The sequence below is a fragment of the Amblyomma americanum genome, chromosome 3 (genome assembly GCF_052857255.1).
Source record: "Amblyomma americanum isolate KBUSLIRL-KWMA chromosome 3, ASM5285725v1, whole genome shotgun sequence".
NCBI classification, from domain to species: domain Eukaryota; kingdom Metazoa; phylum Arthropoda; class Arachnida; order Ixodida; family Ixodidae; genus Amblyomma; species Amblyomma americanum.
Window position 1 is genome coordinate 201,166,994 of NC_135499.1, and position 24,554 is coordinate 201,191,547.

The following is a 24,554-nucleotide window of genomic DNA, read 5'->3' on the forward strand; positions in this document are numbered from 1 at the left end:
GGGCAAATTAATCCCACGCGGCGAAGCAGGGAGAATTTTAAGCTGAAGTTGCTCATGACTTGCTGAAGCTGTTAATATTGAGCCAAACCTCCGGGAGAATACCCGCAGGAAATGAGACGTGAGTCTGTGTCTATGATTCAGACACGAAAGCGGAGGTCTGCCATAAGGCACATGATGTCTAAACTTCAGGAAAAGTCACCGCAAAGTAGGAGTAACATGAAGTTCGTGTATGTGAACGGTTTTCTTCTTTTTCCTATGAGAGTGTTGTCCGCTATAAATGCGCCTCGTCAGAACAGACAACAATAATCATGAAGCTGCAGTTTTTCACCGGCTCTGGTATGTCGAAAGATGAAAACAGTTGTAGTTCAAGAAATGCGCAGGACGCGCGTTGTCGCGTCCCGTGCGGGATTTCTTGCTGATGCTTCGCATGCGGCAGTTCTGCCGAAGACAGCCCAGATGTTTCTCCGTACGACTTATAACCATTCGAAAAGCTTAAGCCTTATTTGAAATGCAAGAAATTTCGGACCACCGAAGAGAGATAGAGGGAAAAAAAATTCGACCCAACACGTACAGCAGCGGCTGGCAACCCAAAATAAGGCTTCGAACTTGCAGCTACAAGTGTGAGGAACCATAGATAAACCGCAGGATCTGGTTAAAACGCTAGGTGACATGCGATTGATTTGAAGGGAACTAAGGCATTATTGTCGCTGGCCGCCAACTTCTTATACTACAGATAAAGGTCCCGGTTTCCTGTTTGGAGACGCACGATCTACCCTGCTGTCTGACCGTCAGACTTACCTTTATTCATAAGACAGTCAGTAGATATCACAGTTCTCTCAAAACCCGCTGCCTCAAACATAACCAAGCGGCTTGTCTTTACACAAGCCGCCTATGGTTAATCCGTGCGGCACTGTGCGCATCGGTGAATGTATTTGCGGAGGCGAAGAGAAAAAGCGTCATAGCAGATAAAAATCGAGGCGAGGAGTCACTTCTTTCCCAGCGCTAACGTACCATTCAATGAAATGATAGAAAGTAGTCCAACGGCTACGTCTTGCGAAAGGCGCGAAAGGTCGTCGTGCTCGGCGATGCCAAGCCGATGCTAGCGCCAAAAGTGGAAACCGCAACTGTTCGCGAGAGCTAAGGCCAAGCGATAAGCGCGAAGGCTGTGCAGATCTAGCAAGCGCTCAAACGGCCCTCCGATTGCTGAACGTGTAGCTCGAAGCTGATGTTTACTGCGCGAAGAGAATCACGTTTCTTTCTGTTTCTTCTTTTCTCTCTCTCTCTCTCTCCAACACGTCGTCGCTGTGCGAAACAGCGGGCACGAGAATGCAAAAGGCGTTCGTCCGACAACAGGTCTTCTGAACACAATCGTTCCCGAGAGGGCGCGGAGTAACAAGAGGAATGACATCGCCTCTACAGCAAGAGGAAAGTTTGGCCGCGGAGGGCGCCTGGGAAGGCGTGTCGCCGTTCCAACGGCAAACACGCCGGCCAGCATTCGGCGCCGTGCTTATCTGAAACAGTTTTCCCTTTTGGCCCCATCTCGGTGGCTCTCCGCGCGCGGCTGGCTGTTCGAACTTTCGACCGCCACAACCCCGCATCGAGTGAAATAGGGCGAAATGTAACAAACGGCGGCTGCACCGTTAGGGCGATTTCCACGTACCCCAAGGGGAGGGGGCGAAGGAAGAAGAAAGGAATGAAGAAAAAAAAAAGAAATGCCGAAGAGATCGGATCTAATTAGAAGCGGCCGAAGATCGCGCGTGCTCGAAGGTCAAGGTGAGGCGAAGGCGGCGGAGGAGGAGGCGTAGCAAAACAAGTACGAGGTGGCTTGCGCGGCCGGCCCTTCCCACGAACTCGGGCGCGCTTCGGAAAGAAGAGTTGGCCGCCGTCGGGGTAGCAGCAGGTGTGCGCGCTCGCTCGCGGCTTTTCCTCGCAACCCGAACGGGGTCAGCCGCGCGCTCCGGCGGAGCTTCGAGCGCGCGCATATAGATCTATGGCTCCGCGTTTGCGGCGAGGGCGCTCCACTATAAAACGCCGCGCGGCCAACGAGCTGACCCTGATTCTTGAAACGGGACCCCTTCTTCGTCTGCGCTGCGTGCTGCGTTCCCGCGCCTGGTCTGGCCGCGCACGACTCTCCAGTGGACAAAGGGGTGCGCAGTGCTGCTGGGAAGACAGTTCGCAGTTTCGCGCAGTATCGACAGCTCCGAGAATTGTCGTGCCGTAACCGCGCACCTGCCTCGGCAACCCCTGCTCCGCTGCAATACCCGGCGGAAACTGACGCGTTATATTTTAACGCGACAGCGTTATGCTGCTCCCGTTGAGCAGAAAATCCGGCGTCGTCGCCGTGAGCGAAAAATCCCCGGATAAGCAACCTAGGCGGGCCGCATGTCACGTGACTTTGTGACGTCATCACAGCCTGTCCACTGGATTGTGAAAAAACTGACAACCGTGGCAGGTGGCACTTAAAATAGTGATTGGTCGCGAGAAGTTGTTCATGAGGAGCAACCCGGGTCGCACAAGCCCCACGGATGGCAGCACCTTCCATCGCAGGGCCATCGCTTAACCGCCGCACCACTGCGCCGGGAGTGGTGTATAAGGACTCCGAGGGGATCTGTTAATATGACGTCGAGAATGGCCAATTCTGCATATATCGGCGTTTACCAACTAAAGCTGTCGCGTCACACCCTTGAGGCGGAGCTTAAGTGTACCCTCCAATTTCTAAAATTAGTATCGTTATTTCAAAAAATTCATTACCGTAAGCAATGTCGACCGACGTCGAAAGAGACGCCGGATACTCACCATTGCTTAAAACAAAAAAAAAATGACTTGCTATAGTCTGATACAAATCAAGAAGGAAGCAGCAGACGCCCCTCAAAGGAAGCCCTCCAGCCAATGGCGCCGGCCGATCTTCATGACGCCGCGGTCATGAATTATTTAACAATGATACGCCGTCTTGCTCGGCTGCACAGGTGGTGGTAAAACTAGGATATAGTACTGTGGGATGTCAGTGCACGTTAATTAAAGAAACCCAGGTGGTCCAAATTCCCGGAGCCCTTCACTACGGCGTCCCTCATAGCATGAGTCGCTTTGGGACGTTAAACACCCATAAACCATAAGCAACCAGGGTCGCCCAAGGCTAGCAGCACCTGCCATCGCAGGGTGTAGTGGCGCATCACTTAACCACTGCGCCAGGAGAGGTACAAGGACTCCCAGGGATCTATGAATGTAGAGAATGACCTGTATATATGGGAATTGACCTATTACGCTGTCGCGTCATGCCGTTAAGGCGGCGCTTAAGTGTCCGATCCAATTGTAGTGATGGCTACATTACGGTAGCATTTCGAGCCTTCAGCGTGGCGGCGCCGCCACCTTGTGGCTGCGCCGCCACACTGTCACGTGGTTGGTCACGTGGTGCGAAGCAGCTGTCGGGGGCGCGGCGCCGTGGCTGATCACGCGGCTCGTCACGTGGTTGGTCACGTGACAAAGTTCCACTTGGCCAGATGTAGCTATCGCGTTACTCCAGGTTTGACCAGAGCTAAACCACCGCAAATTTTTTTCTCATCGGTTTCTAAAGCACAGACACTACATCTAAGACAACACACAAGGGTATCCCTGGTGTCCTTGTGTGATGTCTTAGATGTAGTGTCTGTGTTTTGAAAACCGCTAAGAAAATGAATCCAGTAAGAAATAGCTGCATTTTGCTTGTTCCCCGCCCTGATGTCAACCAAGCGAAACAGAACAGTTGAATGCAGTTTTACAGCACGAAACCGTGAGGAAATATGAGAGCAACGTCACACGTTCGATAGAGACAGAACAAGGATAAATGTTCCTTCAACTCAGTGGAAGGTTAACATGCTTAGAACGGGGAAGCTTTTTCTAGACATCTAGAATTTACACACCATGTAGGGGATGTGGCAAGGCACTGGCGGCACGCAAAGCTATGCAATAATAGCTTTTCTTATAGGCAGTAACTTTCACAAACCTCTCGTCATCGATTTCGCATGACAGAGTTTAAAGCCAAACGCAGGCATACAGCGTACTGGCAAGGTGGAAGCGCCCGTTGGAGCGTATACTTTTTCTCGTGTCACGAGTGCCGGAACGGAGCCGCGACAAAAGGCGCTCGCTGTCGAGGGCTTCTAACTTTCTTCGCGTCGTCCCACACAGTGCAGCGCCGCCTCGTGTGAAGAACCGAGCCGACAAGCGTGTCCACCCACGGGGCTGTCACTGGGTGAAATGGGAGGACGAGTAGCAAACTGAACAGCGCAGTCGGTGGGACGGAGACGGGCAGAGAGGGGTCACTCTGCAGAGAGTTCAGCAGAAAAGCAACGGGTCTTCGAAACAAAAGGCAGGAAGACGCTTCGGGAAGCGGCGCGAGTGTCGTACAGCTCTTAAATTTAAAACCGGGCAAAGAGAGAGGTGTGAGGAGGTCACTAAGGGGATATAGGTCCACCCTTCAGACCAACGCTACTCTGCCCTTCTTCTCTGGGCACTCTGAAATGTGCACGCGTGCGACGACCGTCGTTACGTTAAAACAAATCCTTCCAGATTTTTATCTCCATCCTCCGGGGCGAAAAAGTGATATAGCCGGATACAATTCAAGCCCCGCCGCGGTGGCTCAGTGGTTAGGGCGCTCGACTACTGATCCGGAGTTCCCGGGTTCGAACCCGACCGCGGCGGCTGCGTCTTTAGGAGTAAAAACGCTAAGGCGCCCGTGTGCTGGGCGATGTCAGTGCACGTTAAAGATCCCCAGGTGTTCGAAATTATTCCGGAGCCCTCCACTACGGCACCTCTTCTCTCCTTTCTTCTTTCAGTCCCTCCTTTATCCCTTCCCTTACGGCGCGGTTCAGGTGTCCAAAGATATATGAGACAGATACTGCGCCATTTCCTTCCCCAAAAAACCAATTATTATTATTACTATACAATTCAAGAAAAAAGCGGCTTTTCCACGTTAAAGAACCCCCTTCCAGCCAATGGCGTTGGCCAATTCTCATGAACTTTCACAACCGTGGCGTTCCTACAGTACGTATATGTACTGTAGGAACGCCACGGTTGTGAAAGTAACAGCGCGCACAGACTCGGAAGAACACGCGGTTAAAAAGGAACAGCACTACCGCGTATCACTGCTAGTCTGTGCGCTGTCACTTCTGCAACCGATGATTTCTACCTATTCATCCACACAGCCGCCCTCACCAATCTCATTCATTGTTCGAGGGATAACATAACGGTATCGGGGAGAGAGAAAAAATTCGATGCAAACGGCGCCCGGAAAAACGGCGGAGGACCTCAGATGCCAACGGTCTATTGCAAAAACGAACACAAAGAGAGGTAAAAAAATAAACGAGATCCGTGGATGTCGCAGAGGATGCCATGGATGTTTAAATGCAACTTTTCAAAAGAAATGTGAGAGCAGCCCGCCGCGGTGGCTCAGTGGCTACGGCGTTCGGCAGCCGATGCCGAGGTCGCAGGTTCGATCCTAAGGCCGCGGCGGCCGCATTTCGATGGGGGCGAAATGCGGAAGCTCCCGTGTGCTGTGTGATGTTAGTGCAAGTTAATGAACCACAGCTGGTCGAAACCAATCCGGAGCACCTCACTATACGGTGTCCCTCGTAGGCAGCGGCAGGACGTTAAACATAGCGCACTACAATAATACGAGTCGTGTCCAACTCCCGAAGCGACAGCCGGGCCGACGCACAGCTGTCATTACAGCGGCCGTACAGTCGCCGCAGCCGCGCGTGCCAGAGACACCTGCCAGACGGGTCGCTCCGAAGGCGCGCCTCTCCGGTCGCGTTCTGGGACGGCGGGCATGGGGCTGCAGCGACGACGACGGTGGTGCACGGTCTAGCGAGCTTTGCTGCCCCCGGCGGTTCTCCATGGGCTCGGCTTCCTCTTCGTCAGTGAGCGGAGGCGACGACACGCATGCGACGTCCGCCTCTTCACGGTCGGCTAACGACCGCCGCGCGACGACGCTCGAAGGCGTCGCCCACCCCGCGGGCTTCGCTTTCGAAGCTGCGCGCTCCGCCGCTTCGGTCACACACGCTCGCGCGGTCTGCTGTGCGCGGGACGCGTTGTAGACGCGAGATTTCAGTTCGCGGGCCGCGTATTCGAAATTTCGACGTGCAATTCTGTTTGGTCTACTGACGACGTGCCAATGCAATGATTACGCAGAAAGAGGCTCCGTAGTGAAAATACTGCTCCGTTGGTGGCCTCTCATTACCTACTGTGTGCGGAACTGTGTTGCAAAAACTATACAGAGAATGTTTAGTGCACTCGAATCATTGTGAATGCACGGATTTTTGCTAAGTAGAACACGGCGATGAGCGGGCAGTGCCGCGGGACGGGTGTGTCTTGGCCACTCCCCCGTAGTGGGTATGTGCCATCTTTATTTGAGGCCAACCAACCAAGCAACGGAGCACTCGCACTAGGCGGACAGACAACGGACGATGTTGCTCGGGGTTGGTACCCATCGGATTAGTGCTTGCGTACTAAAAACAGCTTTCAAAACGATGTAGCAGTTGTAAAAACTGGTAACAATACATGCAAAGGAAATAAGGATATTGTACATAAAAGTAACATTTTCAGACAGATGAATATATGCAATACGCGTTCTGTGATTGCCGTGATAAGGTCCGTTCACGCGTCTTTTGTAATTTGTTTTGCTCCTAACAGTTCTGATGTGCTTCGAGGCATTTGAGCTTAAAGAGAGGACGAGAAATGTTGAGGTTGGCTACAGGTGAAAGGTTAACGCGTGCACCTGCGGGCAAACGGGGGTTAAATTCTCTCTTCCTTAGCAATTGGTACAAGGTTTCCCCTGGTCTTTTGCTCGGCCTATCTGGGGTAAAATGCTTGAAAAATGGGTTTTTGGCCCCACTTTGAGTAGCCGAAATGACCTTGTGCCGTGGCGCTCTCTGGCCATAGATGCCCTTGCACCATAAAAATCCATAATCATCATTAGGAAGCGTTGCACTAGTGAAGTATACTTCGTGAGATATTTCATTATACTAACGATTCACGAGTAGTAACAAGATTCCAGCAGCGTGTCAATCATCGAAATTCGGTTTCAAACGTTGCTACTTCGTCCCAGCGAAACTAATTTTCGGAAAGCATTTCTGATGTAGACGCAGCCGCTGTTGCATGTGTGCTCGCAGCGGAATGAAAGCGACAGTACTATGTCAGCCCGCGCTGGAAATGGTGCGGTTTTAGTACAGGAACAACACAATTCTCTTCCTTGGCGTTCTTAAGTGCGCGGCCAGTTTTCGTTGTGGCTACCTTAGCGCATCGGTGCAACATCAAGCCCGGCGAAGCTTTGCTTATCCGAGCTCCCTTTCTCTTTCCTTCCCGTTTTCCTTTCTCAATTTTTTCGAGGAGAAATCAAAATGAGAAACCGGTCTTCTCTGGCGCACCATATTACGGAAGCCGTCCAGCTCAGCCCTTTCTCCAGCTGGCACAGGGAGCACCGTTTCGGTGTCCTTGCGTACTACATACGAAGGAACTGCTTCCTCCCCTCGCGGCTGGAGAAACGGCGGCTGTGCGTGGGCTTCCCTTTGATGCCAGGCTAACCCCTCCTTGTCGTACGGCGCGGACGAGGTCTTCTCCTCCATGCAGTGCTTCTCTTGTGACGGGCCGAAGCGAGCATATCTGTATACTCCAGCGTACTCCTCGTCGCAGCGGGGGTGGCGGCCGGAATGACGCCGTCGAGGCCTTCTTTGAACAAGAGCGCACGCCTAGCGGACGCGCCCTCGCATCAAGTCGCGCGCGCCGACTTTCGCCGGGCGAGCGTTCACGCTCCGCATGCGTTTCGTGTATACGCACACACGGCGTCGTGCTTTCTCTTCAAGCGCGAGCAGAATGCGTGCGTGGGCGTGGCGGTGCTTGCGCACGTCGCGTGCCCGCCAGTGCTTTTGACGAGCGCCTCTTCGGACGCTGCTTTGTGTGCACGCTCGGCTGCGCGCACCCTTGCTTCCTGGCCGCCGGCTTTCTTTCTCGCGTCAGGCTCGGAAATTGTACCGCGCCAGCATTGGGGAAACAAGAGGTTCCTGACTCCGTGCTCGTTTCGTTGGGCACGTCTTCTCGTGTAGTGGCGTCGCCGGCGGTTGCGCCAAGGAAAGTGGCGGGTATATTTAGGCCGCCCAGCTCGGCTGGAAGAGGGAGTGGTAATACATTTCCGGTTAGAAAAAGCTTATGCAACGTGCGGGCTCGTGTAAAGTCTGATCGGTTTGCGGTCGCTTTTCCGGCAGTTTCCGACGGAAGAACAAGCGCTTTAAGCTGATGTCGCCTCGCGACTTGAAACCAGGCTGCTGCGCTGTTCATACATCCAAGTTGTATTTTTTGGTTATGGTATGTGACCGCGGCAACTTTTCTTGAGCAGTTTTCGCATATGACAACGTTGTTGGTCACGGACAAAACGGTAACAGTTAAATTAATGATTGGTCGCTCAGAAATGGCAACCTGGGTCGCACAAGCGCCACCGGTGGCAGCACCTGCCATCGCAGGGCAGTGAGACATCGGTTAACCGTTGCACTACTGCGCCAGGAGGGGTACGATGACTCCCAGGGACCTACGAATGCAGAGAACGACGGATTCCGCATAAATGGGTATTAACCCATTAACGCTATCGAGTCATACCCGGAGCTTAAATGTCTCCTCGAATTTTTGATGCGCAGAACACGTGCTCGCGCGCGTGGTCGCACCTACTGATGCAGTCACGGAATGTTTAATAACCTGCACGCGTGCGTTTTCTGATAATGAAAGGAGAGAATTAAGTGGAATCAAGGAAGGCGTGCACACCGTGTCCTTCGACTTAGACGATAAAAGTGGCATGCAAGTCTATCGCAGCACCAAATTAAGTCGTAAATCTCACAAAGCCACGGCCCGTGCACGTTGCCTCATGACTGAGAACTAAAAACAAACAAAAAATTCTTGTTTTTTTGTAAACTTCAGTTATATACAGGTGGATTTTACTAGAAGACGCACAGGCAGCTCCGACATTAAAGTGAACGGTCAGTTTTCACACAAGAACAAATTAGCTCGTTACTTCCACACTGAAGATGAAAATGTCTCTTGGGCGATGTCTGCCTGGATAAAACTATTCAGAACTAAGGAAAAAAATGTACACCGCTGTTATAAATATTTATTGAATGCAGATAATGTGTTCTCTTCCACATTTATTGAAGGTACACTTGCATGTTTGAGTTATAAGCCGAAATTAGAAGTTAGAAACATTACCGCAGTTGGCGTAAAAAAAAACATTTTTTAGAGCCGCCTGGAAGCAATGAATAACTTCCAGCCTCTTACACAAGGTCGCGTGCAATTAACAAGGGAATTCAAAGCCGTCACAAGAGTTTTTTTAGCAGTTCGTCAAAGATGAGGTTCTAATAAGTGGCCCATGAGCCGCTTCTATGTGGCAGCAGGTGGCGCTAGTGAACACACCTCCACGATACCCGCGGGTGAAGACCGACGCCGGGGCCGGTTGGTAAGAAGGGAGGCACTCACTTGGCGTAGGCCTTCTCAAGCAGCGCTGCCCAGAAGAGGGAGCCGTGGCTGGACTGGACGAAGACGAGCTTTCCGTTCACGGTGGGCAGCCGGTCATCGATGATCACCTCCTTCCAATCGCCGCACCACCAGAGCCGGAAGCGGAACAGGCCCGCGTACTCGTCCGCATCGCTGAAGCCCTGGTCGGCCGGAACCACGCGGTAGAAGAGGCCCCGACACGTGGCCAGCACCCCGAGGCACGACACGAACCAGCGGTCACCTGCGAGACGACACCACGAGGTCCAGTGGTCACTGGCGAAACGTGGCCAGCCGTGCACGCACAGTAATAATAATAATAATTGGTTTTTGGTGGAAAGGAAATGGCGCAGTATCTGTCTCATATATCGTTGGACACTGAACCGCGCCGTAAGGAAAGGGATAAAGGAGGGAGTGAAAGAAGTGAGTAACAAATAGGTCCGTAGTGGAGGGCTCCGGAATAATTTCGACCACCTGGGGATCTTTAACGTGCACTGACATCGCACAGCACACGGGCGCCTTAGCGTTTTTCCTCCATAAACACGCAGCCGCCGCGGTCGGGTTCGAACCCGGCAACTCCGGATCAGTAGTCGAGCGCCCTAACCACTGAGCCACCGCGGCGGGGCAACACGCACAGTACCCTGCTAAACATCCGTAGACAAAAATACGTGCTATGGATGCGTAGGCGAATACGTTGCTGAGGGTCACCGAATTAACCCTTGACCTTTTACAAAAATAAGAAAACGCGCAGAATGAAGGCATGCATTTAGAGTGCCTACATATTCCTCTAGAGCGAAAGGCACGAACTTGCTGTTAGGTAATCTTAAAGTCGTTGCCCCGTTCACTTCAGAGAAAAAGAGGTTGAACAAGAAAAAAAAATGATGCGTTTGACCAAAGCCCAAGTAAGGAAAAGGGGGTACACGCTATTTAATGACTCTGACCTTTTTGTTGTCACAGCACTTTCTCGAGGAAGCAAAAGCCTTATACAAATGACTTCCAGGGAAAGTTCAGAATGTTGATGGTCCCCTCTTGAACCCGTGAAACAAGGTAAGAAGGCCGGAAACGCGTTTAGAAAAAACGCGTATCTCTTTTAGACGCGCTGGCGCTTCGGTACACAGATGACTTCCTGCTTGCATGACTCCTCGAGTCAGCTTGTTTAAGCGGTGTCCCTGCTGAGGCGTTGAACTGCTGCGGCCAAAAGCGCAGTGGCTGTTCTCGAGACCGTGATGGCTGCCGCTTACGAGAAGAAAGGACGTCAGTGTCCGGCACAAAAAAATGAGAAAGAATGTTTTGCAACAATCGTATACACTGCGAAAGAAAGCACGGAGTGAGATGGCAGGTGCTGCCATCGGCGGAATTCGTGCAATTCAGGCTGGTCTCGGACAGACAGACAAACAAACGTTACACAATATTGCTATAGGCTCTGAAACACCAGATTAGTGCTTTCGCTCTAAAAGAGTCAATGAGATGCAAGCAATCAACTTCGAAAGCATGGCAGCTTTCTCGCGTCCTTTGGCAGTAAATTGTCTGCATGAGGTGAAAAAAGACATAATTATTGAGACCATTAAAAATAGGTATTGATCGGCCTATGAGTGGCGCCAGCGCTGGTGCGCGGGTTTGTGGCGATAAATGCGCTCGGAACTGCTGCAAACATTCACAGTCCTCGTCATATACTATAATGAGCGAACGCAGTGAGCGTGTGGGCTGACGGAAGCAAAATCTGAATTGTCAGCTTACATTTTGGCGCCTATAGCTTTTGGAAAGTTGCACGCTCTCCAACAAAAGCACCCTCAGGACCCTCCGAAGCGTCTGTAACACTTTGGAGACGCGCAGTAGTTATTCCGGGCGCTGTGGCCAGGCACAGCCGACAAAGGACGAAGCAACGAGCCAGCGACAAAGCCACTGCCGTAAGCCTCCCCAGCGCCTCCTTTGGATACCATCTCCGAGACTCCAGCATCACAAACGCGATCTAAACGACTTGGTGCGAGACGAGCGCTCCACATTGCGTTGGTGGGGACAGCGTTGTTGTTAGCTAAATAATGGTTTCTCAACCACGCACTTTCTTTCTTTGCGAAGCCACGCATCCGCGTCACGTTTTTCACTATATTACGCTTTTCATCTACCTTTGTTTAGCGGAGCCATATAGAACGACAGCGGCCTAACTGGACTCACGATCTACAAATACAAAAATAGCGAGACTGACTCACGCAACCCGTTTTTATAACCGTGGGCTGCCTTCAGCGTTTTATTCTTCCTGGGCCGCTTGACGGCCGAGTGCGAGGAATGGCTGCTCCGGTGATGCGCTGTGTACACGCGGGTGAAGGGTGCATGAGTGGGTGGGGGGGTGCGGCTCGGAAGGCGAATATGAAAGGTTGCGAGCTGCGCGATCCGACAGCCTCGTCACGTGAGGCGTCTCGGCCGGTGTCGGGAACTCTGCGTTCCCGCGGTCTCCGATCTTGGAGCGCGCGCAACATCGGGTGAATCTGGCGGGGCGAAGCGTTTATCGGCGACCGCTATCGCGCAGCTCTTCCTCTCCCCAGCGCGTCCCGCGGGGAGGGGCCAACCTAGATCGGCTTCTTCTCGCTAAGCCACTCTCGGCCGATCGGAGGGGGCTCCGTCTCGGCAGCGCGGTAGCTGCGCCGACGGCCGCGCTGTTTCGGCCGCCGTGTAGGCGAGTTTGGGTGCAGCGCTGTGCCAGCGCCGGCTGAATAGGTCGGGTGCCAAGAATCTGTGTCACTGGCCATGATGGTGAGGCGTCGCAGCCAAGGAAGTCGGCTTTCTGTGCTAACTTGTGCCATACTGACGTGCTAACTCTCTGCGCATTGTGTCTAAACTGTAGATGCTAAAGTTTCGTTAAAACCGACGTAACTGTTTCCTTCAAGGAAGCGAAGAAGCCTCTGACGTAAAGTGACTCGCGTTTTAATCAAACGTTTTTTTATTTATTCAATGACGCAAGTTTCCGATGATCTCTTGTTCAAATGTCACTACCCTTTGGAACAGAACGCCGTGTACTCCTTTCTGCAAAAGTGAATAAATCTTTGAAACCAATGCCTGAGCAAAACAGAAAAAAAAAACACGGAAGCCCGATCAGCTCTTGAGGCTTCAGTAACCTCAAGAGGAGACGCTGAAGAGGCAGCCATTGTTTCACGCAACTTGCTGTTTGAACAAAACTCGGTTTGTCTCGTACCACCGAACCAAGGCTCAGAGTAGTAACCTGGGGCCGTGTACTATAGGCTGTCCATTTTCCGTTGTCCATTTCGCGTCTATTCGGTCCTGTGTCAGTGGTCACTCAGATATAACCGCGGCTTTCAAGCGTCTGGGGCAAGCGACCCGGCCATTGGGCGGTTGGCAACCAGACTTTACCATTGGCTGAAATTGGATGCAATATGCAGCCAATGGTGAGCTGCATCGCAGCGCTCTGCCAACAGCAGGAGACCGGACCTGACCACTGGGTGCAATTAGCTGCGATATACAGCCAATGGTGAGGTCTAGTCGCCAACCAACCAATAGCTGGGTCGCTTGCTCTAGACGCTTGAAAACCGCGGGCATATCTGAATGACCACTGACAGGAACCGAATGGACGCAAAATGGACAACGGAAAATGGACAGCTTATAGAATACGGCCCCTTGTTTTATTTGTGATCCCCCCCCCCCCCAACCATCCGTTCCGCACCCTCTCTTTGTTTTCAACTTTATTTTCAGTTTTATATTCACGAATTCCTATCTTAGCTACATGCGTGTCGTTGAAAAACAAATCTGTTAACCGGGCTTCCTGCTCTTTGCGTCGCACGAATTTGTCTCCGCCCAGAACACGCGGGAGAATGCGCACTCATCTGGCGAAAGAAATTCCGGCGCGTGTACGCCGATTCCGCAGTCTCCCGTAGGAAGCCTGCAGGCGCCCGCCGCACTGCACCGATCTTCCGCGGCTGCGCAGAGCGGGCGGAGCGGCAGCTGCCGACGCTGCAAGGTGCGGCCACGTCGCTTAATTGACTCAACTGCCTCGAAGATCTGCTGGCCGCGTCATTCGGGCCGGCGGTAATTGAAGCCTAATTCGGGAGCACTGCCTCCTCCTCTGCTTCTCTGGGCCGCGCGAACCATGAGAGTGGGGCGTATACGCGCGCGCCTCAGATCCTGACCTGGATGGACTGATTCCTCTTTTTCTAGCACGCCGAGCCGCACTTGGTGAACGTTTACACGCATGGCTGGTTGAAGCCTTGAATCTCGCCGTAACGAGTCCCTTCCGTGTTCCTACACACGCGGGGCGCTGACACGGTCGCCTGGTCTCAGCATGGGGCTACGGCCCTCGGCTATATCCTCGTTAGGCAGCCTTTAAAAGTGCGGAAGTTGCACTCGGATAGGACGTCCTGCTCTTTGTTCACCTGCGTCCCGCGGTTGCAATTTCTGGCCTCTCGCAGCGAGACTGCAGTGACGCGCAGCCACACGGGCTCTCGTTGTTTCACGCGTGAGAAAGTGCGTCGTTTATCGCGATTCGACACGACCTATCTTGCAGCGCCGGAGCTGTAAAACGACACAGTAACAGTCGGTACAAATGCTTGTTTGTGCTCTGGGTGGTGCTGACCCATTTTGTGGTGATATGGGCGCAAGTCATGCACCACTAGGCCTTCTGAGCGCAGTCAAAATGTCCTTTTTTTTTCTCTTTTCATTAGGAGCCTAAGTGAACGCGTCATTGCCGAGTGTACTTCGCGACGGCGTTTCCCGGTACACCTCGAGATAAGTACAAACCACTAAAGACTGGGGACCTAGTTCTACACTCTGCATGAACTGGCACGCGAATGACGACAATGAAAATAACACAATTCGCACTTTATATTTTATGCACTTCCAGAGATCTACGCATCATCATCATCATCATCAGCCTGACTACACCCACTGCAGGGCAAAGGCCTCTCCCATGCCTCTCCTATTAACCCTGTCGTTCGCCAGCTGCATCTGCCGTATCCCTGCAAGCTTCTTAATCTCATCCGCCCACCTAACCTTCTGCCGTCCCCTGCTACGCTTGCCTTCTCTTGGAATCCACTCCGTTACCCTTAATGACCAGCGGCTATCTTACCTTCGCATTACATGACCTGCCCAAGCCCATTTTTTCCTCTTGATTTCGACTACGATGTCATAAAGACGCGGAATCCCTCAACCACTCCGCCCGCTTCCGGTCTCTTAACGTTACACCGATCACTTCTATTTCCATAGCTCGCTGCGTTGTCCTTAACTAAGCTGAACCATTTTCGTTAGCCTCCACGTTTGTGAGCCAATAGCTTGCGATTTAAAATCCTGAAATAAAACAGTAAACACACTGCCTTCCAAATCGTTAAAGCTGGCACGTTCATTTCAGTTCCAAAATATTTAACTCAACTTCGCCGCAGAGTTGCGTCTGCACATAATACGTGCAGAATTGTTGCCCTTTGTGGTAAGAGAGGCGTCGATGCGAATACCGTGACGGCATCGCGTGCAACTATAGAGTGTTTGCACGCGCATTCAGCACTTCGTCCTCTCTTTAACAAACAAACAAAAAAGTCGTGGAAGGATGCAACGCGCAGTGGTCAACTGTGCACTAGCAAACGGGTCCCTAAGTGTACGACGAATTGCGTGTGGCGGCCACACAAATTGTATACACACCACGGCGCACCGCGAACACTGCGCGCAGAGGACAAGAAACGTCGAGAGAGTCGAGTGCGTTTCTCGCAACCGTGCCTCACTGACTCGATTGATGAGTGCAGATCACTACGAGAGTCCACGCGCTCTACGGCCGCCTTTCAGTAAAAAAAGAAAAAAAAAAGCGGGAACTAGCAACCGTACAGAAGCAGCGGCTGAACGCGTCAAGCTCGGTAAAAGGCGGTCGCACGAGACACCGGTCTATGAACAGCGAAGAGAAAATAAGAAAGTGATGAGAAAAGAGGGACGGGTAACCCACCTTTCCCCGCCCTTGCAACTCTGCCGCCCCCAAACGTTTCGCAACTGCGATGATTATGGTCCTGCCGCGCGCTGTATCCCTCGACTACTGCGTGCGACCCCGATACCCCTCAATGGACTGGCTTTTTCGTCCCTTTCATCGCGTTTTTGCCTTCTTGCGAGGACCGCTTGCGTTCTTTTTTTTTTTTACCTCAATCAGGAAAGTATATTAATACCTACCCAATCCCCCGTTTTTTATGTATTTTTTTTTGGAAGAGGAGAAATACGACGCCACTATAAACTGCTCACAGCTGTCTTGTTTGCAAAAAAGAAAAAAAAAAGGAAAATAATGATGAAAGCGCTCTGGCTGCTGACATTTTAAGGGCCGCCAAGCAAAAATAAGTGTATAGCTGTGTTCAGCAGGCCGAAACTATCGAAACTGTACGGAGCTTAAGTCTGTTAATTTCAGGTTGAAATTAAAAATAAGTAGTCTTTTTTTTTTCAGCAGCATATCTTCATTCTCAGCAGACTGAGTTTTCTGCAATCATCTCGGCTATAGCCTCGATTGCGACTGCGCTTTCTTTATCGTGTCAGGCTGACCTCGTCGGCACTGCATAAACATCAGTGAGAAGTGCCCCCCTTTTACTATACTATCTCACTTGGCCTACCTTTGCCTTTTTACGCTCGGTAATTAAAGCGCGAAAAAAAAAGCGTGGTCGGGGGCTGAAGCCAAGTAGATAAACCTTTTCAAATATACACGCACCTATAGGACTAACAGCAGCATCCTCTTCATACAGTCGCCTTACTACGACTCAGAGTCATGCATGACAGCATTGTGACCAAACTCCTCAATTTAAGCCACCTATGCTTCGGCAAGACACTAAGATCTCATTACTGCTGTCCAGCTATTATTGGCAGCAAGTTCCTCCCTTACGTAGATCTCACGCTTATAATATATAATTGGTTTTTGTGGGGGAAAGGAAATGGCGCAGTATCTGTCTCATATATCGTTGGACACCTGAACCGCGCCGTAAGGGAAGGGTAAAGGAGGGAGTGAAAGAAGAAAGGAAGAGAGAGGTGCCGTAGTGGAGGGCTCCGGAATAATTTCGACCACCTGGGGATCTTTAACGTGCACTGACATCGCACAGCACACGGGCGCCTTAGCGTTTTTCCTCCATAAAAACGCAGCCGCCGCGGTCGGGTTCGAACCCGGGAACTCCGGATCAGTAGTCGAGCGCCCTAACCACTGAGCCACCGCGGCGGGGCAAGATCTCACGCTTCCTTTTCCTTTTTCAGTGCTTCACCATTGTCTTCTGTTTCTCTAGACCATGAATTTAGTCGCGAACGTGCCTCCGTTTCGACGTGGCTCACACCGTCGCGGACAAACGTCTCCAGTTTTTCAAGGAAGTTCTCACGAGCTGACGTTAGAAGCGTTAGCGCGAAATGGCTGGACTATCTAAGAGGTTGTTGGCTCGAGCTCTATCTCGTTCCAGGTTTCAGAAGGCGCTGTGGTCGCCGTTGCGCTGTGACCGACATAAAACGCGCGGTGCAGAGCTGCGGCTTTGCACAAACTAGGCACGTAGCCAGAGGCTCGTTTAGAAGAGATCTCGCTGCAGATCTACCTTTCCTCAGCCAGCCGAGACCAAGCTCCTACTTCTAAGACACAAACTTATCTTAACCAGCAGTACAAACTTATTTAGCAACAGGAGTAAAAAAGTTATATTATCCGTCGCTACTCTGCAGAAAACTGTACTGCCACTGAAAATGGGGTACAGAGAACATCATATACCCGCCGCGGTGGCTCAGTGGTTAGGGCGCTCGACTACTGATCCGGAGTTCCCGGGTTCGAACCCGACCGCGGCGGCTGCGTTTTTATGGAGGAAAAACGCTAAGGCGCCCGTGTGCTGTGCGATGTCAGTGCACGTTAAAGGTCCCCAGGTGGTCGAAATTATTCCGGAGCCCTCCACTACGGCACCTCTTCTTCCTTTCTTCTTTCACTCCCTCCTTTATCCCTTCCCTTACGGCGCGGTTCAGGTGTCCAACGATATATGAGACAGATACTGCGCCATTTCCTTTCCCCCCAAACCAATTATTATTATTATTATTATTATTATTATTATTATTATTATTATTATTATTATTATTATTATTATTATTATTATTATTATTATTATTATTAGAACATCATACCTTGCCTATGTTCTACGCTGCGCCTGTGAAGAGCACGATCGCTCCGATATGGTTCTCCAGGGGTTGTTTTCTCTACGACACGCTACCTTAATCAGGATAGCACACAAGATGCAGAACCAGTGTTCAATGAGGAGGATTATTTTTCCACAGATGGCAGTTTGGATCCTCTTCGCATAAAACGTCCTTACTCTGGAGCCTTGTGGAAGCTAGTTCTAGTGTTTGCAAACATGAAGCCGGGTTCGCAAATTTATTATCTTCGAATAAAGGCTCGTTGTTGACTGGCGTACTGATAATCGCGTTTCGGGATTTCGTAACTGTCTAGCGCACGGGCGCCGCGTCCAGTCAAATATACAGTTCTTGCTATAAGGAACTGCTCCTCAGATTCCACACCTGATTTAGCTCCGACGATGCCGCACGACTTTAATGAGATAGTGCCTGTCTCCGTGTTCCCGGAAATCGCGTATCACATTAGCAGGAACTCGGGACAGAGGCCTGCCAGTGCCGTTAGGCATAGCGGCCTATCACGTTCTGTTCTGCACCCACTCGGTCATTCTCTTCCTCTTTTACGTCACGGATGACGTCTATTTTTGAATGTTCAAAGCCTTGCGCCGCGTGGCGGCAGCCAAGAGAACTAGAAGAAATTGAAAATTTGTTTTGGGGGAAAGGAAATGGCGCAGTCTCTGTCTCACATCTCGGCGGACACATGAACCGCGCCGTAAGGGAAGGGAGGAAGAAGGGAGTGAAAGAAGGAATGAAGAGGTGTTGTAGTGGAGGGCTCCGGAATAATTTCGACTACCTGGGGATCTTTAACGTGCACTGACATCGCACAGCACACGGGCGCATATTTGCGTTTCGCCTCCATCGAAACGCGGCCGCCGCGGTCGGGTTCGAACCCGGGTACTCCGGATCAGTAGCCGAGCGCCAAACCACTGAGCCAGCGCGGCGGGTACACAACTAGAACTAGAAGCGCTTGTCTTGTATTCCGGGTAACGCACATATCCGGATGTAAATTGAGCTTGACTATTAGAAACAGTCTCCATGGGTGACCCTATGCACTTTCACTCTGAAAGCGGCGCAGCGATCGCGGCGGCAATCGTTGCGTTCCACCGCTCCGCGCCATCTCCGTCCGTGTCGCAGCGGCGACTGGCACGCCCTGTGCTGCTGCCTGCCGTGCAGGAAGACGTGCCACTCGGCGCTGTGCACACAGGGCCAGTCGACACTCGCGCCGCGCCGCCGGAGCTGGCCCTCTACGAGCGGCCGCCCCAATTCGGGCCGGCTTCTTCCCGGGTCGAGCGCTCGGCGGAGCTCCGCCGCTATCCGGCCCGCTCGTTTGGCACGTTGTCTCGGTACGTGACGGTCGGCTACGAGTCCCCTATCTCATGGCGTGCTCTTGAAAAATGTACGGACCCGCGACCGCAGAAGTGGTCTTTTTATATTTATTCTTTTTTTCTGCCCCGAAGCGACTCTACCCAAATCGTAGTGCTGGGACTGAGTAAACTGGCAAGAATAGATCGATGGTGAAACATTGTTTCCCGTGAGGATTTCTTGGAGTGCTCTTACGCTAAGATGTATTTACGCGCTTCCAACGGGCTCTAAGCTGCGTGTGATCAATTGTGGTGCAAAGGAGTCTGTTTTTCGGAGCACTTAACTGTTAAGAAACTGTTGGGTCACAGTCTTGAAGCGAAAGCTTCACTACGCTAGGTTTTCAAGAGGGCAGCGTCACTGCAGTCACGTGACACATGTCACGTGTCACGCGCTGTTACGTGCAGGTCATGTGACCTACTGACGTCATCACAATCTGTCCACCGTGGCAGTTGGCAACTGCCCCATCGGCAGTGTGCCATGCAAAGGAAGCTTTCGCTTCTCACAAGGGTTAACCAAAGATTAAACCACAATTTTTGAAGCACTACAGAGAGAGAAACTTTTACAAACTTTAAGCGCCGGCTGTTTTCTTTGGCGAATACTCCAAGTGTCGAATTTTCACTCGTGTGTTTCTGAGATCTTCGGTTCCGGCTTGCGAAGCACGGATTTAAGCGAAGTTTTCGAAAACGAGCAGCTCGCATATTCTTGTATAGTGAATGAGGCTCAAAAACCGTGCTCAAGTGCGTGCTTTGATACGGACGAGCTGGGTAACGGTTTGACAGCTATTTCGATAGGAATTAAGCGAATAAAGCGCTTTCGACATTTGTGTGTACAGAATTGACGGTGTAGAGCGACTTCCATACGATGCGTTTGGAGGGTCAAAAATACACAAACAATACACACACAGCCGATCTCAGTTAACCCGACCGCGGCGGCTGCGTTTTTATGGAGGAAAAACGCTAAGGCGCCCGTGTGCTGTGCGATGTCAGTGCACGCTAAAGATCCCCAGGTGGTCGAAATTATTCCGGAGCCCTCCACTACGGACCTATTTGTTCCTCTCTTCTTTCACTCCCTCCTTTATTCCTTCCCTCACGGCGCGGTTCAGGTGTTTAACGATATATGAGACAGATACTGCGCCATTTCCTTTCCACCAAAAACCAATTATTATTATTATTATATTATCTCAGTTATCTGAAACTCCAACTCATATATTCGCCTTACGTTCGATGAAACATGTTGCTGTCAAATCGTTATGAGAGCTAGAGACAACTGGAACTGAGCTTCGGATGACTGCGACCCACGGCAGCAAACGCCCGTCTGCAAGCGTGTTTGCTTTGGGTGTCGTGACCAACGACGTCATATTTGGGGCGCATACTGTACGTATCGCCAGCATCTAACAGCCGCCTCAGTCTAATGACAACTGGAAAGCAAGAGTTCCTGATGACGAAATGTTCTGCGTAGATAACTTCATGCACGCTGACTGTGCTCAGGCAAACCGAAGAAATGGGAGCTTGAGTTGCGTACATAAACCTAGTAACATTAGCACAGTAAGTATAAGAACCGAAGCTTACCAGTCCTCCCCCCCCCCCCCCCCCCGCCTTTCCCCTTTTTGGGTCCCGTGAATGACGAGGAGAGCATGATTTAGTTGATGTATTTTTCTTGCGTGTATATGAGGGCATCAGTGTGGGTGAGCGAGGTGTGAGTTCGTTAAAGCATGAATACGATAATTTTGCTTCACTAATCTCACTAAAAAATCCGCATAATTAATGCTTAAGCTCTGATATTACTTTATTAAAGATGTGACTGCATTTTGGAGACATTTAATAGCACTCGTGTGCACTGGCCGTAGAGACTTTTTGGTTAGGCGTAGCTTGGAAAGACAATAAAAATTACGAAACAAATCTGACCACTCATGGCAACAAGATAACAATAGCGTAGGCAAGTTGTATCCAGTGATGCTTGCAATATTACTCAGCCAAAGAAAATATAAAATCTTAATAAGAAGCGCTCATCGTAGCGAATGCAGTTTCCAGTTCTTCACTAGGCCAACACAATTTTTTTCTTTCTGCGCCTTTAACCAGCTACTGAGACATAATGTCATCCCAAAATTACAGTGCAACAGCCCTGGTTGGGTCGGCTGCTCGGCGGTACAAATATCAAACCGACGCCCATATTTTAGAAAAATGTATTTTAATGTGTCCTAAACATTGATTTGAAGTCGACGGCACAGGCGAATACACGAAAAAAAAAAGTTACAAGGGTAAATGCGGCATTCTCAAAATTTAGCTCACGTCTTTTTTTTTCTTTCATAGAGTGTATATTACCGTGTCAAATCAGTCGTTAAAACTTACAACTCCATTGTATTCTATCTCTGCTAACTCGCTTCTAGGATAAATTACCGTGGGTCAAAAGTATATTTTAAATCCTGCCAATTTGCCATGGGATGTTAGAAATCAGTTCATTTCCTTGAAAACCTGTGACCAGCAGATGTTGAGGATTTATACCCATACTTCGCGAAAGCACCTGCTGAAAAGTCCTTCAAGTTCTTTTTTCTTTATTTTTTAACGGTAAAGAAAAAGAACTGTTAAGAGGAACTGCTGCCAGCAGCAGCAGCTTCCGACGAAGGGCGTTATCCAGACAGAACGGCAGCGCGTTCTGGATCACACCCTTCTTCGCTGCGCAGCCTTCGCTTGCAACGCCTCGCGCTCCTTCGTGCCTCGAGAATCAGCGCTGTGGCGGCGGGCCCCTTTTGGCATTCGTCCCTTACGTTTTCTCATTTCATTTATTTATTTTTCTCGCAATGTCGCCGCATGCCCTCAAGGCGGCAGCGCCGAGGAGCCCCACCCTGCGGCGTGGCCACCGTTCGCGCAGCCAGTCTCGACTCTATACACTGCCGCATGGTATCCGAGTATCGGATCCCCATCTGTCGGCTAGGCGCATATAGCGCTTAGTGTACACGCGCCGTTCCTTGGGCTGCTTTTAAGAAATCGATTTCTTAGGACACGCCCCGGCTACCTGCGTGCCTCGACCACGCGTTGTGCGTGAGGCGCGTGCGCACGCGAAGACGTCTATAATGAACGCCCCGGCTCTCTCAGGCTGGAATCCACGGAAGCCCGTTCGACCTGCCGCTCGCGCAGTTCGGCGCTTCGCTAAATGGGTCGGCCCGCGAGGCCCGACTGGTGCGCACTTGGGGAAAACGCTTCGGCTTGGCCCGAAGGCTCTCCGCGTCTCCTCCGCCAGCGTCGCATTCGCGCTTGTTTGCGGCCCTGTTTCCTTCTGAGCGTGCCCGAAGCACTGCGCGACAACCGGGCTTACATGTGCCGTCTCGTGCATTTGGTGCTCTGAAGATCGCAAATTTTCCTCGAGTGGAACCCTGTTCCGCATAGCGTTGCCACCATAGAAGTGTTCAGCACTTATTACGGGACCTCACATGGACTCCTGCTGCACCCAAAGCCTATTCGAACTTGCATGTTTCCTACTTCAGGGCGCGTGTGCACCAACTTGGCTTGTTTCTAGGTTTTAGTCTAGTGTGCACTTTCGCAAGTGGTTGGGTTAGTTGTTCTAGAGCGCTGGCTCCGCATAACCGCGAGGAGGGGACGAGGAGGATGTTGCACTGAAGAGTGCTATCCCAACTGTGCTACCGGTTTACTGAGGTCGAATGCATTAGGCTACATCCGCTTTTAGCTTCCAAGCAGGCGGTTAGTTGTTTATTAAGGAAGCGATAAGGAAGTGCTATTCCGGACCAGTAGTTTGCAATTGTAATTTCTTCCGACTTGGCGACATCTTGCTCACTGCTATGGAAATCCATTTTAAAAAAGTACGCGTAGCACTTTCGTGCGGAATAACTGAGAGGAAAGAAGCGCACTCATATTTTCTAGCGCTTAGTGAACACAAGGGACAAGAACACAAATACACAGGACGTACGCTGCGAGTTCAAACAATATCCAACTAGCCCAAGTTTCTGCCTTACGAAAGAAGCGCAAAAGCATTCTTTCTTTACGGAACGCATTTCTCTTTCATAGGGCGCAACGAACAAAATCATGGCCATTTTATATGAAGTTTCCTGTCCTTCTGCGCAAAACGGTGTGATAACTTAGCCGGTCAGAATGCTGTATGCAATAGCTGGCTCCCTTTCGTACCTGTTTAAGTTAAGAAATCCACTACCGTCTCGATACGTCTTGTCGCAACCGTCCCTTCGTTTAAACCTAATCTGCAGCTCTGCCTTTTCCTCTTCCCGTTCCCCATGTCGCTTTGCGTGCCTGTCTGGAGTCCTCCTCACTGGTATATCAACTGGCCATAGTCCATCAAGCCGCCGACATTATTGGAGCTTACTTTTGCCGCCAAATAAAGTTTATTATTGTTACTACTACAACTAGGAGCCCAAAAAGCTGCAGCGCTGTTCGACAAGCAAAGAGCAGCCGTAAGAAATGTTTGTCATGTGCGCTATCACGAGCAGGGTATGATGTAAATGACTTCCTCAAACGATGCCGATCAACGGTATATCCAAAGGACCTCCTCGCGTTCAAAGTTCGGCCCGTGCGACGCGTACTCATACAAGGAGCTCATTCTGTCTGCGCAAGTTTCAAATACCGACGCGAATCTTGCGGCAGCTATATACGCCTGCAGGTTGAATCAACAGCCAATGTTTACGCGACGCCAGTTCACGGGGGGCGGGGGATTATTTTGCGTCGTACTTTTTTGCGTTGCTTTTCTCGTACAATCTCGGCGCGTTCTTCCGCGTTCTCGCCGACTTCGGGCGCGAGCGGGGCGGCTTTCGGCCTTTTGCAAGCGGAGGAAGAACCGCCGCATAGAAACGGGATTTCGGGGTCGCCGTGATATCTCCGTGCCACGCACAGCAGCCGGCGCTCGTCGGTCGGGTCGCTTTTCGAAGTGTCGCCCCACCATCTATAGGCGTGCACGTGTCGCTTGCGAGCGTCTGACAGCTAGCCGCCCGCGGTGGAGGCTATAAACTGCACAAAAAAACAGTATTGCGGCGTTTCGCGCACAAGAAAAGCTGTGTACAGAAGCCTTATGCGCTGCGTGAATGACAGGTTTGCGGACGGTCGGACCGGTGAGACGACGATAAGTCCGCGTCGGCGGTGTGATGCCGGCAGGTAGACACCTCTGCACCCCCCCCCCCCCTCTTCCCCCATTTTCTGCTTTTCCGTGGTGACGAGCGAAACTGAACCTCTCCTGCACGCATTTCGGCAGCACCCGAAGGGGCACACGCTTCTATATATGCGCAGAGAGGTGGCCCTCTTGTCACGACTCCCTGAGTGGAAGTCGGAAGAAGCTCCGGCCTGTCAGCGCTGTATATCCATGTCGCTACCGCGTTTACACTCGGCTTCTTGCTCTCGCACTGGGCGGTGAAAGCGAGTGTGACCCGAGGCTCCGAGTGTGACCGGAGGCTTCGTGCGATACGCCAATTACACGGCCGCGGTAGCGCCGAAGTCGGACGGAGCCCGTGGGGGCAGGAGTTCGAGTCGTGTAGCATTTTTCTCAGCCTATATGTGGCCGTATCGAAGATGTAGAAATTTGGCTAGTTTTGCCGACGTTGTCATCCGGGAAATAATGTGGCTCTTGACAGCTTGCTT

The 24,554-nt window shown here is 51.3% G+C and overlaps 1 protein-coding gene across 2 annotated transcripts in view; it reads right to left on the bottom strand.

The window, feature by feature from the left end:
- Positions 1–24,554, bottom strand: part of CalpC (calpain C) — a 75,570-nt gene that overhangs the window by 23,387 nt on the left and 27,629 nt on the right. For both annotated transcript variants that reach the window (XM_077659664.1, XM_077659665.1), the window contains exon 4: positions 9,487–9,745. In XM_077659664.1, coding sequence (XP_077515790.1) covers positions 9,487–9,745 — 259 coding nt within the window. The remainder of the gene's footprint in view (positions 1–9,486; positions 9,746–24,554) is intronic.